This window comes from Lates calcarifer, linkage group LG13 (genome assembly GCF_001640805.2).
Source record: "Lates calcarifer isolate ASB-BC8 linkage group LG13, TLL_Latcal_v3, whole genome shotgun sequence".
In the NCBI taxonomy this organism is placed as follows: domain Eukaryota; kingdom Metazoa; phylum Chordata; class Actinopteri; family Centropomidae; genus Lates; species Lates calcarifer.
Genome location: NC_066845.1, coordinates 8915076 through 8933731, shown reverse-complemented (window position 1 = coordinate 8933731; position 18656 = coordinate 8915076). Strand labels below are relative to the sequence as shown.

At 38.9% G+C, this 18656-nt stretch overlaps 1 protein-coding gene across 2 annotated transcripts in view; it reads left to right on the top strand.

Moving 5' to 3' along the window:
* The window catches only part of unc5ca (unc-5 netrin receptor Ca), a 180027-nt gene that overhangs the window by 141737 nt on the left and 19634 nt on the right, over window positions 1–18656 (top strand). The window contains exons 7-9 of one of the 2 annotated variants that reach the window (XM_018668847.2): window positions 252–416; window positions 4847–4903; window positions 15216–15407. In XM_018668847.2, coding sequence (XP_018524363.1) covers window positions 252–416; window positions 4847–4903; window positions 15216–15407 — 414 coding nt within the window. The remainder of the gene's footprint in view (window positions 1–251; window positions 417–4846; window positions 4904–15215; window positions 15408–18656) is intronic. The other variant, XM_018668848.2, reaches the window with a different exon arrangement.

The window sequence follows — 18656 nt, the reverse complement described above, 5'->3', positions numbered from 1 at the left end:
GTATTCACTTCACCTTTGTGCTATTTTAATTTATGGCCCCAAGCCTCTGCCTATTTTATCCTGCGCTCAGCTTCTGCTACATTCCACTTGTTTCCTTATTTTGTACTTTTTGACCCTCTATATGTACTTTAGGAGGCTCTTGACATTATTGAGGACATTATCCTTGGTTTCATCTCTTTTCTTTAACATCCCTTGTCTATTCTTGTGTTTCTCATTCCCTTGGCTCCTCTCCCCCTATCCTTTCCTTCTAGTGGATGGTGTGTGGACAGAATGGAGTAAGTGGTCAGCCTGTGGGACAGAGTGTACCCAGTGGAGGAGGAGGGAGTGCAACAACCCAGCTCCTAAAAACGGAGGAAAGGACTGCGAGGGGCTCGTACTCCAGTCTCAGAACTGTACAGACGGACTCTGCATGCAGAGTGAGTTGACCATAATGATTCCCTCACAGCTTAAGCATTGACAGATCTCTTCTAAATGTATTGAAGTTGTGTCATATACCATATCTAACTATGAAAAATAGAACAAATGTGTCACAGTGTCAAGTGACATTTGACTGGAAAGTTAATTGACCTCAGATTAGACAGACTATAGGGGTGGTGTAATCAGATTTTTAGCCAAAGGAAGAGAACAATAGTGAGTGTAAAAAAGTGTAACATTATAATTGAATGGGAGACTTTAAACCATTGATAATCATTAACATTGAAATATCCAGAACCCTTAAAAGTGATATCTTTAAGTCCAGAAACTACAAACTGTAATTTCCTCAAAGATATTCTTCCTGAAAATGTTAGAATATCCGACTTGATTTAAAAAACACATTTCTCTGTTTTCTTAGTCAACTTTTGCAGAAAAGTTGCAGATATTTCTTCTTGCTCAGCCCTGTCCTCCTCTTCTTGCCTCTTCTATGCTCTTCTTCCCTCTGCTCCTCCCATCCCCATCATCCCCCTCTTCTCACCCTCGTCTTCCTCCTGCAAACCCTACTCTTTGTACTCAATCTCCTGTCCTCATTGCTTTCTTTTCTCTCCACTCTTCCTCTCAGTCCCTCTGGTTTTATGCTCTTTCTGCATGAAACATACCTGCTCCTCTCTCTTTTTTTTATTGTGACTGCCTTACACATGTATTTTATTCTTCTGTGCACACTGTGGCTGATTGGATGGTTTCTGAATGCCATCATGGTTAACCTTACTTTTCCCACTTTCTTGTCAATTACTCAAGCAAAAAACACCTGTTTTATAGGGAAAGTAATAATAAATAATGATGAGAAACAATCATCCAAAATCCCCCACAATTTAGTGATTTCTGACATCAGAAAAAAAAGTGTGGTAAATTTCAAAAACCGCATGGAAAATGTGGGCTGAGTCATAATGGCACAAGTATAGCAGCAGCAGTTTTTCCAAGGTGGAGGCAATTATATTTGTTGACTTGTAGGAACAGTGCTTGTTACTCCCTGTGTCTAGAGTAATTGGCAGACAAGCATCTGACGTAGAGAGAGAGAGAGAGAGAGAGAGAGAGAGAGATGCTTGTCAGACTGAAAAGGAGAGAAAATTTAAAAACTGAAAAATAGTCATTTTTGAAACAAGTGCAGATATACACTTGTGCTTGCAATTATGCCATCAATTCTCATTGGTCAACATGGCAACAGAATTTTCCTTCAATCACAAAAATTGTTCTTGAGACTCAGATCATCTCTCTGCTCTCGTCTTAATAAAAAAGGATGTAAATAACATTCTTGAAAGTTGAAGTTAAAACTGACCTGACCTGATGATACCGAACAAATACTATAACATGAAAACAAAACCACAGTCAAACAGTAGGGATACACTCACTGGAAAAAATATTGCCCAACGTCCCAAATAATCAAGGGAAAATATCTTTTTGCAGCTTAAAATGTTTGACAAAAGTGTGGTGGATGTCTAAGGCACTCCCATAGCCCCTCATAGCCATGTCAGACATAAAGAAATTTTTGGCTTGCTACCACCAAATTTATGTAAATTTGATTTTGACTTTTCTTTTACCCAGATGGTCTCTTGAGATTGAAATCTGTTTTTCAAGAGAGTCCTGATCATAATTGCAGATACATTCAACCAAACACTGCGAACAGTTATATCCATTTGATCTCATGACATGTTGTTTTGCATGCACCAAATTTGATAAAGGAGCTTTTATGCCTTATATGTTTCTCACAATTCTTGTATTCATATGCAAAAATACATAAAATTGAGTTCTGCTCAGAAAGACTATACCAGTGAGCACAAACCCTGAAGCAGAGTGAGACATTACTTGTGTGAGGGACTTCCCTCTGCAGCCAGGGGAGTGCATAGTAGTGATGATTTAATAGATGGTCCTTGTCATGAACAGTGGAATAATATTATATAATCCCTCAAAAAGCTTTGCCTGTAGGCACATTATTGACAGAATTTACTGTATATGCAAGGCCCTACCCACTCCCAACACAGTATATTATATACTGTGTCTCTGATCCATCAAGTGGATTCCCTGAGGCCTGTGAGGTATGGCCACAGAATCTGGGATAAAACCTAGAGAGGTATAGATTTAGGCTCATTTCCCTTGATTGATTTTCTGTCTTTAAAATGACTCCACAGACGTGGTTTTATGTCAGCACTAATGTTTCAACTGTTTCCTGTAGCATTAACAGGAATCCATGAACTGCGCGTGTGTATGAGTGTGTGTGGTTGTTAGAGGGGGTTTCTGCATGCAGAGCATTTTATAGGTAGAGTATATCTGAAAGGCTTGAAATGACTCATGTGCCATTCTTCCATTTGGTTTATGAATGATGGTTCTTTTAAAGTCTTGTCTTCACACAGGCCGATAATGCTTCATTGGTTCTGGTACCTGATTGGGTGTTTACATTTTTCCAACATTTTCAAACAGTTTGCTGTCAGTGAAGTCCAAAAACATTTTCTTGTTTAGTGTAGAAAACAGACACAGAAAACTCCAGCTTTAGGTACTTGGCTCTACATGGTTTATGTTTGCTTCTTTTGTCATTTTTAACGCTAAATCATTGGACTGTTAAACAACGATAAATAAATAGAATTTGAAAAATGTATGACAGTGGCGAGTTGCTGGTAGTTGTAACTTTTAGGATTGTGAATGAACTGATAATGCACTGTCAATGTAGAGGGAGAGTTAATGTTTTCAGATAGTGTTCTGTAATTGACTTTGTGCTCAAAAAGCACTTCACTCTACTCTCCCTCTTTTTTCCTTTCTCATTCTCTCTCCACCCCCCTCTGTATTCATCTCTTCCACAGTCTCTTGCTGCCTTTTTTTCTAAAGTTGTCCTGTTAAATCCTGAGAGGTAGAAATCCATTCGACCTCACTTCTCCCCTGCATGGAGTGGCTCCTCTGTTTTTGTGTTTATGTGTTTATCTGAGAGTTATATCAGTGTGAGCCTGTAAGTGTATGTGCGTGTATGTGTGTGTATATATGTGGCTGTTTGTGACAGAAGTTTTAGGTCTTTCAGGTTGTTTTTTAGACTTGTTTGTGTTGTTTTATATCTTTTGGCCTGTTGACATTTTTCTGACACATCGATCAGGGTTCTTGGAACAGATTCACTCAGAGCTCCACTGTGTCATCCTTGAGAGCATGACATTTCACTCACTACCTACTGTGTGTGTGTGTGTGTGTGTGTGTGTGTGTGCGCGCGCGTGCTACATAACAGTACTTCCAGAGCAAATATAATCTGCTTTGCGGTCTCTAAAACCACAATAAGCACTAGAGGTACTGGTTGTTATGCAACTTTAGTGTTTGTTATAATATACAGAACTATCAGCAGTATCAACAGGTACTGCAAGACACCAAACAAGCCATCTACCTATTGAAAGCTCCATTCTTCCCTTTTTCGCTTGTTGTTTCTACTTGCTTTTGTCGTATTGTTTCCTGCTGTTAGCTGTTCTCTGTCCCCTTTCTTAAATGTTTTGTCCTCATCTACTGTGCCATCTTTTCTTTCAATAATACTTATGGTGGCTCTTACTAAATCATTTACGCTTCATTTTCCTGGCATCATGTTTTCATATTTGTTCAAACAATTGTGTTATAATTATAAGATGAGAAATCTTTGTCATGGTGTGCTGCTCCTACTACAATCACTGATTCAGACATTAATCAGCATGACGTTTGTTAGATGCAGTCATGTAAATGCAGTCATTTGCTAAGTCATTTAATACAAGAACAAAAAAAGAATCTGATAGAACAGTGTTGCAACATTCTAATTCAACGAATTACAGTAGACATCAAAATTTCTCTGAGCAATGTAGCCCAGCCCACCTGCAACACCAGTTGTGTATACTGTACATTTTTATTTGCACATCACCCCACTTAACCTTGTCAGCGTTTCTTTCCATTTGGGGCCCAATTGGTGCTTCTTCTACAGTCAGCTGGTCTGGCAAGAAGCTTTTAAGTGCACCATGTTACTGTGTTGCCTTTATTAATTATACACCAGCACTTCAATTATACATCAGTACATCAGCAGTTTATGTGTGTCATAGACCTCCTGTCTGCCCTGACTAAGTGAACCATTCAACATGACACAGCAGTAACTTCCTTACAGGCGTCAAGGTCTCTCAAATGATCCTAGTTTTCCCATTTTGGGGACTTAACAAGCTTTGTTTGTTTTCTTTCAATCCTCATATGATATTGATTTATTGACTTAGACAACTAAACTTACTGTATAGCAGACGGAAAGAAAGCACCAAACTTTTGCATATCAAAGGATTTTTTTATGTTTGTGTCCTGTCATGTTTGTCCCATTTTATTTGACTTGTTTGATTTTTGTTTTGTTCCTCTCCCTTCCTCCATCCATTCCACCATCCCCTTCTTTTCCTGTCCAAAGGTTCATTGTTTCAGAAGTCCACTGAGTCCAAAGAAAACATTGATTTGGGAATGCCATGTAAGTTGATGCTTTATGTTTTATCATCATCTATTTTCCTTTTGTCTCACTCATCAAAGTATTTCTTTCTTTGATTGAGCATTGACCTTTGGCTCATCCTTTGTGTTTTATTGTTACATGTCAGTTTAAGAGAGATTTTCTCTTGTCTTATGATCTGCTTCCTTGGTAGCCAATCTTTTTGCTGTGCTGATCAAACAAATCTCTTCAAACGGTAGCTTCACTAGTTTTTCATTCTGCTCTCAGACAAAGGAATTCATGGTAGATTAATCTTTTACACTGTTGCTTGTTTGATGGCAATAAGTATTTGAAAGGCCCATATAATTATTCTAAATAATTTAAGGTGTCTATAAATTGATAGATATTGAGCTGTATCTGCGCCATTCATTCACTGGGTAATAAACACTAACAGCAGAAACTGCAGTTTGAGGTTTTCCTCCTTCAAACTACAGTTGAACTCATAACTCCAATAATGTTATGTACAGACAGGTGACAAATTAAGGGAAAAAACAATGTAGTAGGAATGTGTTCAGTGAGCCTCTGCTCCCAGAACAGCTTCAGTGCTCCTTGGCATAGACTTTTAAAGTTTCTGGAACTCTATTTCACATCGGTCCAAAATGCCATACCATATTATTCACATCATTTTATACTCATCAGACCAATTCTGCTGTTTGTAGAACCCAAAGGATCTGCCTCTTCTCTCTCTTATGATATGATTGATGATTGATGATATGAAACCCAATGGAGGAACCAACCCACTCCCAGAAAAGACCAGCTCAAGAAAGATTTATGACAGAAACTGGTGGGATTAAAAGAGGACCAAATGGACACAAGGCAAACATAGGAATAAGCAATCAAAATCTTAGACACATACACAAAGCGTTAAAATGATATATTCTTTGGTATAAGCAATTTAATCATTCATCAATCATGACGTTAAAAGTTTGAATGATGTGTTGATATGAAATCCACATTTGTATTGTACCTTTCTGTCATTGCTAGCGCCATCAGTTTAATATATTGTCAAGTTTAATCTTTTAATGGATCATGGTGGAAGGCCAGTATGCAACTTTTGCATGGTCATTCCAGATTCTTCAGTTGAAACAGAGGGAAGAGGAAGATTAGGACCAGCCCTCAGAATAAAACAGACAGATTCATTGGGTGCTTTGCTTTTGGCTGTCTTTGCTATTTGCCATTTTTGGCTTCTCTCTCTTTGTTCTTTCACCACATGCCATCCCAGTAACCTTTCTTTGTCTATTTGTGAATGTGAATCATGAATCAGATCAATACAAGTGCATGAAAATAATTTTTATAGCTTTTAATTACTAACACAGCTTCGCTTTCAATATTTTTGAGGGTTTTTTGTTTCATTTGGCTATGTCAGTCCCTACTAAAGTAACTTAGCAATAGTTATGTACAATAACTAGTGCACTCATCAACCCACATAAAAGCCATGCAAGCTGACCATCTCCACATCTGCCCAAAAACGCCAAACCAAGAGCTTGGTGCCAATGGATGAAGGTCAACAAACTTCCAAAAGCTGAACAGCTAAGACACACTGGTAGAACCTGTCACCTTGCAACCACACGATGTCTCATGAAACATTCACCTGAGGTCTGCCATGAGAAGGTTGCTGACTTGAAACATCACCTGCTTTGGGTTCTGACCAAGAAAATCTCCAGCAATTATAATACAGCTCAAGCAGGCTAAAATATCTTATTTTCTGCTCAGGACTGGGTTGATGTTGAAAACTTAACCTGGAGGCATCTTAGTAGTGATTATTAGAGTACCAGTCATCCAATACACAGCCTAAACATATTCTCTCCCACCATTGCCCTGTTAAACACATTATTTTACCAGCTACTAGGTAACATAGTTCAGGTACTCCACTTTGCATTTTAGGCTAATTATCAGTCATTGAATTTATCCTGTTAGGAAGTTAGTATTTTTTTTTTTTTTTTTTTGCTCTTGCTCTTCCAATTTTATGATGTACATTAAGTCCTATTTTACTCACTTTTCTAATGTATCTATATATTGTACGTTTGTATAGGAGGTCTACTATAGCATAATGAGTCTTCCGTGATTTAAATTGTAGTGCCATATCGAAGAGATATGTTTGTAAAATTAATGCACCATAGTGGTGACAGATTCCTTTTAATTAACTTGATTCTTTCTTTCTTCCTGTCTGATAGCGGTAAATCGATTCAGCACCAGTTCACTTGATTCACAATTTGTGAGTTTGTTGCAGCTGTGGTCATTTTGGAGAGTAGCCAGGAAGCTTTGAATCATTGCCAAAATAGGCAATTTGCCTTAGTTCTGAATGTTGCCTTGTGTTTACAAGCGTATTGGTTCACTTAGAACTCAATGGAGTATGGTCCAACTATGGATACTGACTGAAATTTTGAGTCCGTTCTATTGATTTGTCCCATTCTCTTTGAAGTATCCTCCAAATGAATGATTAATTTGTCAAATTGGCCCATAACTAATGCATGTGAAAGTGAAAAATAATTTACAGAAAGGTACAAGATCACCTGACAAGGGCAGTATCACTTTGAAAAGTATGAAAGCTTCTTAATGAGCGATAAAAAGGGTGAGAAATGATAATAAGCTGTTAAAATATATTCAGCTGTACTTGCTATCCACCTTTTGCCCTGTCCTGCGTTCTTCTCCCTCCCTATCCCTCTCATTCTCTTTTCCCCATCTTCCTTTTCTTACCATCTCTCACTAGACTGCTGGTTCCACAAAGTAACATAATGAGGAAGATTTACTATAAACTGTGCAGAACACAGAAATTGAGAGGTGCAAGAGGGAAAGGACCTCTGCCATTTATTATTACTGTGCTTTCTTACCTCTCTCATTGCAGGAGCTCTCGTTTTATCTTCAAAGCAATCTATGAGCGTCTGTCATGTTTTCTAATGACTCTCGTTTAAGGTCTGCTGAAGCAGTTTCATCATCCCGTGAGTGTTTTGTGAGATGACTAGTCCCAGACACATACAGATACAGAGGGAGCTAGAGAGGAGATAGAAACAGTCATAGCTCATTAAACAGATTGTCACTGTGGTTTTAATATTCAAAAACACAGTCACTAACATGAACATTGGGAGGTCGCATGAGTGGCTTTGAAACTCTCTAATCACCAAGCTGGTCCTGTTTTCTCAGAGTATGACAACAGTTATATCTTATCAATTTATGAGAGCATATTTATCTTGATGGTTACACTTTGCCTGACCCGTCCTGTGTATTGCTATATTGGCTTCTGCATATTGTGACTGAATTACATGTAGGCTTACGTTTAAATTATACTTTCCGTATATGCGTTGCTGCATGTGTCCGTGTGATGTAAATTTTGTCATCTGCGCATGTCCAAAAGGAACACGTGAAAAACGCAAAACTGTCCACCTATGAAACACCCAAAGTAGTATAAATAGTACTATGGCGTGTCTGCCGTCTATGTCTGTATTGGAAAATGTTAAGGATTCAACTCAGATTACAAATACAGTACCGACCACCTCCATATCTGATTCAACATCCCATAGCTGTGTAAGAAAAATCTGATTCTGAATCCACAGCTGTCAGTTAAAGGGGTAATATGGAAGATTTGTACTGCTCCATTGCACAACCATGACCACACTCCATCTGCAGGGGGGATGATAGGGTATTTGGCCAATACTAGTGGCCAAATAATTATATACAGGTGCTGAGATTTCTAAAATATGGTTCCCATCCCATATGCACTGTGTGATCTGGGTCAACGGGAGGATGTCAATTCCCACCTTCCCTTGAGAGTTGGTTTTGGATTTTGTGATAAGTGGGAATTGACTCACAGATTTAAACTCACCTTAACCGCAACTAGGTCTGTAGCTCGTTTACACCTACAGTAGATGTCGCGTTAATGTCTCTGTCAGTCATCATGGTCATGCTGCCAACTGCTTTATAAGTGAGCATGGTTCTATGGTTGTCTAACTGTTGTCACAGGATGTTTCATGTATGAAGGCTGAAAACCTCACCGTCGAGCCAAAAAATCAAATGAAGTAACAGTGTTAGGAATTCTCACCATTTTATTTTGCATTTGTGTGCCTAATTTGTTTGCTTGTGTATCTGTGGTTGACAGTGTGACATAGCTGTTTGTGTCAGTTACAGACCAGCTTAGCTTGAGGGGATGAAAAGGATGAGAGGAACGCAGCTGAGCCATAGATTTGTGTGGAGGGAGACTGCTATTATTTTGTGATTCGTATTTGTGGCCAGCAGACACTGAAGGAGGTCATAATGTGCCTTTCAGTTAGATAAAGCAAGTAGCATTAGAAGGCTTGTATTCAATCTTTTCATTAAAGAGCTACAATCACACTATTTTACAGGGTTGTTACACACTGCATGAGTTCTTATGACTTACTATACAGAGTTGTTTATAGTAATAGAAATGCACCTTCTGGCTTCATTGACTCCATATTTTATTTTCTGGCACCAATAACCGTTAAGTTTTCTTCCATCCCCACTATAGAAGATAAGCATAGACACATTTACAAATGACTGCTTGCTTTCCCTCTCTTGCTCCCTCTCTCTTCCGTTCAGCCCTGCCAGTTACTTAGAGCAGATGTGTCTGCCAGGAGTGCAGTATGGGTGGTGTTTGCATGTTTGTGCCAAGAAAGATCAAAAAGGCAGTTGAATGAGTTTCAAGTAGTGATTGTCCACAGCTCTGCTTTGGATGCAGATCACAGAGAAGATAGAGACGAGCTAAGCTGAGTTATCCTTGTTTCCCCCTTTTTTAAATCCTCTCCATGGCAGATTGGACAGACTCAGAGAATGACAAAAAACTCAGCCAATCAATAGACAGCGATCCATGCTGACTGAGGGTGAGCCGGGCTTTCTGTTCCGCTAGCCCATGTGTGTAATCAACTGCGTGTGTGAGAGAGTGTACGTGTGCAGTTTCTGCAATTTCCTCAGCATCAAAGGTTTATGCACTTGTAAACACACACATACACAGTCACACACATTGGCACACACATACGGTTACCAACTGTATGTAACTAAATTCCCAGAGATTAAAAAAAAAACAAATACAAATAAAGTTGTGCCAATTACAATGCCAATTATTATTGACACACAGTGAGACGCAGCATCAGTCAGTCCATACAGAAACACACACACACAGTCGTGCGTACACTAGCTCACACACTCGATTAGACTGTACACTCCAAACAAACTGAATTTGGCAGGTGCACAGTGAACACTGGCAAAATAATTTTGGTTTTGTAACAAAACCATTTGGCGTTGATCACACACATACTGTGAGCACGGCACAAACACAATATTAAATCTTGTTCTAGTAAGGTAACCCTGTTATGCAAAACTATGACAAATTGCAATGAATTCTCACCATGGAGGAAGGAAAAATGGTACATTGTGAAAAACATAACAAAGTCTCTACCTTCATTACATTCCCTAATGCCAAATATCAAGATTTATTAAACCATCAAGGATCAAAACTCCATTTCCAAAATTTAATATTTAGATTCTTATTATTTTTAGATTAGATTATAATCCCACAGAAAATCTAAAAGATTTTTTATCTTTTATTGAGGTAAATACCAAGAGTGTTTTGGCCAGAACGCACAAACATTCAAAGTCATACACATGATCATGTATATGATTAGAAATATGAAAGAGGCAAAGGACACTGACATAGAGATAGCAGAAAAAAGCATCCTTATGTAAGCAGCGCTGTATCTCACAGTTCCTCAGAGGGCAGTTTCTTGCCCCCCCCCCCCCCCCCCACACACACACACACACACACACACACACACACACACACACACCCACACCACTGAATCAGTGACTGAGTCAGTCCATGTCAGCAAAGCGTCTAAGTGCAAAGTATCAAAATTGGATTCTGGTAGATCAATATGATAATTTTCAGTGTCCTTCCCAAGTTCATTCATGACACATGTATACATGTGTGTGTGGTTTTTTTGGTTGTTTTTTTTTTTTTTGCATTTGTTCACATCTGTGCGTATATGTTATCAGTGGTGATGGTGTGTGTGTGTCCTGACCTTTAGAACAGAACATTCTTCCTCCTGTAGAGAGTTGTCAGGTTGTGCTGCTGAGACATCACAGACAGGATGTTTGAATGTGTGTCTTTCTCCTCCCAGGTGATTTATCGTTTATTCAATTCCTCTCTGGTGTGTCCACTGAAAGGCACATATTTTTAATCTAACTCCAATTTAGCCCTGCTTGCGGGTGAGTGCTTCGGACATGAAACTGCTTGTCAGCTGCAAGGGAGGAAAAGCACAGGAGATAGTTGACTTGTGGATAAAAGTTAATATGTATGTGTCTGCGTGCACATGTCTGTCCATGCATTCATTGTGAGTGTCACTGCTCGCATGAGTGCTCATAAAAATTAACATAGGTGCTGAACCTATCGGTACTTAGTCAGACTGTGCTTCCTTCCTCATTCTATCACTGCCGATTTTGTCATTCTGGCTTCACAGAGCATCGCCTTAGGGCCACACTTAAGTACATACAGGTCCAAACAGATTATTCATTCATCTGAGTTTGGTCAAAAGTGCACACCCACGTTTGGTCCCTTTTTCAGCATCCATCTTGTCAGAAAAAGACAGCCTGTTATACAAGGCTGTCAGACAGTAAAAGAACATCAGAATTTAAGAATAGGCAGTTTTTTCAACTAAAGCAGCACTTTGGTTTTTATGTAGACATACAATAAAATGAAAGACCCAAGAAGTAGTCACATACAGAGCGCAGAAAGGACTTAAGTGCTCGAGAAAAGCTACAGTACATTAGTGTTTTTTCTCTCTTTATTCTAAACTCTCGATTTTTCTTAATTCTCTGTCATGGAGTGGTAAGAGAGAGAATAAGGACATTTTTCAAATTTGGAGGAGAGCATTTTTAAGGCTGAGCTCAAATGAGAAATCAATATACCAAAGAAACTGTACTTGAACATTTTTAAGGTCTATGTAGAAAATATTAATGATTGAACAACTCATTTTAGCTTGCCAATATGCCACCAAATGGTTAATTCAATAATGTGTGCAACATTATGGCTGTTCTTTACTCTTTGCTGTAATTTAATTATACAGTAGGATTTTTGAGAACAGAGATAAATGACCATGTATAACACTGTTGTTGCTACCACTGTACCACGGTACCCCAGCTTCATAATCTAGATTGTGATATTAACTTGTAAGGTGAAAACAAAAATGTGCATTTAGGACAGAGGAGGTTAAAAAGGGAAAGAAGAAAGTAAAAAGGTGAGAATTTAAAGAAGAAAAGAAAACATTTGGTATCTAGCAGTATGTAGGTTACTCAGGCAGGTAGAGGCTCTAATGGGACATGTTGTTTCCTTCATCTACAAATCAAACAGATGGAGACAGAGAGACAGAGGGAGTCAGAGAGAGGGGTGTGAGTTACGGAGGGAGAGAGAGAGATCTGAGAGAGATGGGATATAAACTGATAGACAGTGAAGAAAGGATTTTTAAGCCCACTGGTATAAATCATGTTACCCACAGCACACAAAAGCACATATATCCAGAACACAGCAGGCCATAGCCTAGTTAACTTATCCCAAAGTGTCCCAAAACACTCAGCAGAAAAATAGGATAAGAAAAAGCAAGTTTAGAAGTGATATAAACTTATATGGCTGCCTGGCATCTCCCCTTGTTCTGAAGTTAGACCTTCAAGTTAAAGCAGAAACAAGATAAAGATTCCCTTAATAGATGAGGATGATGATGATCATAATTAAGATCAGGGAGTTGGTTCGTAAGAGGATTATCCAATTCTATTCCCCCTTGGCAAGTGCAAGGACCTTGATAACAGGGCAACTTTATGCAGCAGTGTGGTTGGGGCATTAGGGAATTTACGGCAATCTTTTTAACAGCATCAAAAGGAAATTTGTTTTTAAATGCATATGACAAAAACTTTTAGAGATGTAAAGGAGGCGAACTTAGATTAAGTTTTTGTTAAATGTGATGAACAGATATTTGGCAGCAATTTGAGCTGTTGTAAGAAATCCCCACAGTGTACAGTGTCATAAATCTTTGTAAGAAGACTGCAAACGCTGAACGCTGATCAGAGGTTGTAAACATAATTTACTGTATATGAATATTTCATTTCCTCTGCCACAATCTATTTTTTTATGAAACACTGAGCATGACATTTTCACACGAAGTTAAACTACTGTAGAGATCAACTTTAGACAACTTTGGTGGAGGCTAAGAAATTACTCTTACTACACTAGTCTGGGGCCGGAACCAAAGACTGTTTTTATTATTGATATATCTGCCAGAACATTGTTTTGTCTGTAAAATTCCAGAGAAAAATTGAATCACAATTTCCCAGGGCCAAATATGACATATTCATTTGTCTTGCTTTGTCTGACCAGCAGTCTAACACCCAACTCCCACCAGTTCACTGTGTTAAATTCTCACATTTCAGGGACTGGAACCAGCAAAAATGTGGCGTTTAATTGATTCATCCTTCGGCTCTTGTTTAGGTAGTGTCAGGATAGGATTTTGGTCATGGTTAAGAAGAATATTATGTAGAAATACATTTTTCTTTAGAAATCACAGCATGCACTATGTTAATACACATTTATACCATGTTGATAGTTGATTTTATATACTGCACATTTGTGGTGAATAAGCATTCATCTTTTTATGTCTATTGTAGACATATTTTTTATTTTAGACATTGGTTAAGAGAGTGATTATTTCATACAATATGGCCTCGAAAGAGCCTGACCACTCTATTAGAGTAGTAATTTTCCTGTTCCTTCGAAGAGTCCAGAGCCATTTGGTCCATTGCAGGCTCAGACTTAATTATAACAGACATGCTTTGCCCTCACATGCTCAGTTCCCCAGAGACACCAGAAATGGTTCATAGCTCCCTCTAGTGGTAAATGAGTAACTAACACCATCTCGAGTGACCTCTCCTCTGTGAGTGTGTTTATGTGTGTGTATCATGCTTAGGCATATGTGAGCGTGAATGTTTGTGTGCCTCATCAAAGGATTCTTTCATGCGTAATCAAGTTCATGCTTTCTGAACTTGTTCTGATGCGACAACAGCAAATCCTTTAGCAAATGACTCAGGCTGTTTGTAGCTAAAAGCCTGTTATCTGCCTCTCAACTTTAAGGGCGGATTAAAAGGAGCATTCCTCCACTTTTCTGTCGTCTTCTTAATAGCTGCAGACAAATCCCCTCCTACCAGCTACAGAGGACATGATTATACCAGGAGTGCTTTAAATGTGAGACTACTCAAGAAAGTTTCACAGGCGCTTTCATTTTAAATATGTAGGCCTGTTTGTTTTGTTGCTTTGAAGTTCAAGTGCATTTCTGCTTCTTTTGCCCTGTTTTCCTCTTTTTTGCTGTTATCACCTTTCTCCTCTCTTTTTTCCCTCTTCTCCTCTCCTCTCCTGATTTATTGTGCCCTACTTGTTTCCTCTCATCTTCCCTACTTCCCTATTCTCTTTTTATATGCTTCTTTTATTCTCTTTTTCTCACTACCCTTACCTCTCTACTCTTCTCTCATCTTATCCACCTACCTATCTCCTCCTTCCCTCTCTATTCATCTCTATTCACTCTGCTTGTGTGTCTTCTTTTCTGTATTCCTTGCCACATATTGGCTTTCCCTCTTATTAGTTCCTCATTTTACCTCCCCTATGCTCTTAACTTGTGGCTTCTCATCCTCTCCTCATTTCTTATCTACTTCATCCCTGCGTGTAGCTCATACCTTACATCCACATCACCCATCAGTAAAAATTTTCTTAGTGTGTTCCTCTGTTATAAAATATGGATCATGAATGACAATTCCACCATTGTTCTCACTGAAACACCATTAAAGTCTCAGCCGGATTGAAAAAGAATGTTAGGACCCTTGTAAAATAATTAACAGCCTTATTAAATTTTAAGAGTTGGTACCGTTCTGTTTTTTTATGAAAGGTGTCTGCCTCCTTCTACCTCTGTCTAGACAAATTATCATATTACACAAGCTGGGGGGCTATTTAAAAGTTTAATTTGAAATTGAACCTATAGAGTCTTTTGAGTCTAATAGGTGGTCTGAGGTAAAAGTGGAAATTGTTGAACACAAGCTGAGAATGACAGTCGAATTTATTTGAAACCTGCCATGCCATTCATTTTGTCTTACATAAAAAAAAAAAAATATTGCTTTAGTCTTTTCCACTGTCCTGGTGATCATTGTTGTAGCTGTTTAGCACTGCTTTCTTTTCAGATTTTCTCTTTTGATACTTTCTAACAATATCTGTCTGTCTAACATTGTGTCTCTCTGTTCCTCTTTGTGTCCTCTTTAGCTGCTCCAAGCACAGATGATGTGGCACTGTATGTGGGCATTGTCATCGCAGTGATTATGTGCCTGGTCATCTCTGTCATCGTGGCGCTGTTTGTCTACCGCAAGACACACCGTGACTTCGACTCAGTCATCATTGACACCTCAGCGCTAAATGGAGGCTTCCAGTCTGTTAATATCAAAACCGCCAGATCAGGTAAGGAATGTCACAAAATATTGGGGTAGAAAAAATACTTTGGTATCATACCCCAATAGAAACTTTCATATTTAATTTAAAGACTTAGCTAATATCAGGCTGAAAAGCATATGTTTCACTGCCATCGCTGGTGGAATGTTTGAGCCTGTTTCACCAAAAGTACCAGTATAACAAAGCAGCCCAATTACAATAAAGAAAGAACAGTACAGTGCTTGCTTACTTTTTCTTAATGCACTCCTTCTTCTTTTAGGGATGTTTTTGTCATGGAATATGGCAGTAGCATAGTGGGTGTATTATTCAGGAGCTCACACGCTTCAGTCTGATTAGCCACATACTGTAGGAGTTCAATTGAAGACATTCAGGAAGATCAGACCACAGTCTGCAACACAGCAGCAACTCCAGAACTAATACGGATGTAGCCTCTTTCTTACACTTTCTCGAAGAAAGGACAACAGATTTTATGTTTCTCTTGACTTTTGGCATTACGTAATGAGTACAATGACAGATCAACAGGTAAATATATGGATGGGTAGATAGATGGACAGATACATACTGTAGATTGATGGGTTGATAACAGATGTGACCATCCCTCTATGGAAATAACTGTACCTGTTCCAACCACTTTGAGGCTTTGATGTTAGTATCATTTTGTTTCTTTCCACGGCCTCTCAGTCTTTGCTGGTTTGGATTAATCTCTGTCTCTATCAGAGACCACTCTCCTCCATCAAGAAGTCTCTTTCTGTCACTCCCCCTTCTCTTTCCTGCTCTTTCTTTCTTTACCTTCCCATTTGCACATTCGGGTCAATAACATTTCCTGTTTATCAGCAACCTCCTCTCTTCATCTCTGTCTCCATGTCTCTGTCTTTCCCTTGCTATGTCTCTGTCTGTCCCGTCACAATCACTCCTACTGCAATGGACACTCCTTCCCCGTTTGTCTCCCTGTTTAAGTGGAGCCATGTTTCACTCTCTGCTGTCTGTATTGTCATTTCTTCCTCTCTGTCTTGGAAATGGATAAGACAACAAGAAGCACGCAGCCACATGCACTTGCACGCCCATGTGCATGCATTTGATGGCTTACCGGAAATGCCATGAATGGAGAGGGTATGAATGGTGTGAATGGTATTAGTTCACAGATGCTATGAACTTACAAATTTTCTTAGAAGAATTTTTATTCGTCAAATAGGTGACAAAAAACATCTGTCTTAAAATCTCTGAAATTGCACCCATCAAGGAAGTAGGCACATTCACCAACTGTTATGCACTCATCCCTCAAATTTGAATTGAATACTGTAAATTAAATAGCTTAAAATAAAAATGCTCATTCTGGTACTTATAATGCTTAATAGTACTTGATAGTCACCATTTGGTCAACTAGAAATGGCATTGTAGCAAGGGGTTACATGTACACACATATTTTGTGTTAATCTAGTTGGCTGAGATCTGTAGTCTACATCTATTTACATATTGAAACACCTTTAACAAGATGTTTTAATAATTCAGGGTAAGTGCTTATGTGGTCAGTTGTGGGTGGACAATTATAATTCAAATCATGCTATACAGTAGAAACAGAGAAGTGAGGTTAGAGAGGATGCAATGCAAATTGGTAAACAGCAAGTAATTGTGTGTATGAGTGCTGGCATGTGTGTGTCTGCGCGTGTGTACAAGGGTGAATATCTTTGTATGGGCGGAGATTGGGTGATTTTATCAGCATAGCATTAGGATGCTTGTCACTCTGCGCTGGGGGACCATCTCCGATTACTATTAATGAAGAATTATGTCCCTGCAATCTCTCCCTCTCTGACTTTCTGACTCTCTGTTTCTCTCTCTCGCTCTCTCGCACTCTTGCTCTCGCTCTCTCTCCCTCTCTCTTGTTCTCTAGCGCTCTCTCTCTCTCTCTCTGTGGCTTTGCATTAGTTGTTAATTAAATTTCAGCAAGGATGATTTGGCAGGAATACCCGCTGGCTTTAAGGGTAAACAGCCTGGTGATAGAGAGAGGAAGAGAGTGATAGGTGACAGATGTGTGCGTGCGTGTGTGCATGCACACATATGCGTGTGTGCATGCTTTGTGGGGGTGGGTTAAGTGGTGGTGGGGGGTGATAATGAGGGATTTTCAAATTAGAATGGATGGACTCTTGGAGAGAACAACAGGATTTCAGGCTGTTCAACAAAAATTAGATAAATAAATAAATATAAAATACAACAGAGGCTGATGTGAACAAACCTTGTTCTCAGTAGGTGACTGGCTTTCCTGTGGTCCCAGTCCCAATTATATCTTGAATATTTGTTGAATTTTCTGATGGAGAGGGTTTGTGTAGATGCACCCTTTGTTGTTTTTTTGCCCTCTAGGTAAGTTGTCTTAAACTAAGAAGGGTTGTGTCAAGATGGCTCCTACGGGGTCGCATTGGGCACATTTATAAGTAAATTCCCACATGCTATATGCTAAATGTATTTTTATTACAAATAGTAGTACTTTCCAGTTTACTAGAAGAAAATGCGGCTAACATTCAGCTATATTTAACAAACCGGAGTCAATTCACTGTCATCAAACCATTTCCAACTATAATAATTTAATTGGAACTACTTGATTACAAAAATGTGAGCGTCATTGAGAATCTCCTGCAGAATATCAATATTTATTCTAGGGAAGAACTAATTAATCCACCACAGTATTTAATTTAGCAAGGTCGGCCATATCAAAAGAATAGAGTGATTGCTAAAGGTATAAGGTAAGTTGTATTTTATGACTAAATAAAGTAAACACACTGTAAACAGTACCTGAATATTGCATGCAGATGGATTAGCATACTGTGCTGATTAGCAATCACAGTACTCCTGCAGTTACCCCTGGCTTACCCTAACCTTTCCATGATGAGCACCAAGCAGAATCTCAAAGGCTCTGCGGATCCATCCCCACCAACATATATATATATATAATATAATCCCCATACCTGTATACTGTATTTAATGTGTGTTTGTGGTGAGTGTATGTGTATGAGTGAGTACAGTACAGTGTACATGTTATTGGTATTCAATAACGCATTTTTGCATGTGTGAGTGCTTTTGTAGTGCCCATGTTTTACATTGGAGATGTGTTTTTATTCATGACAATGCTTGTATTTGTGTGCATAAGTGGGGCACTTGAGTGTTTGCTTGCAGTACATGAAAAGTGTCAAGATTCCACCATTAGCATACATCAGCTGTGACAGCTCGAGAAAGAGCAGTGTGAAACATCAGACTGTAACTGGTAGA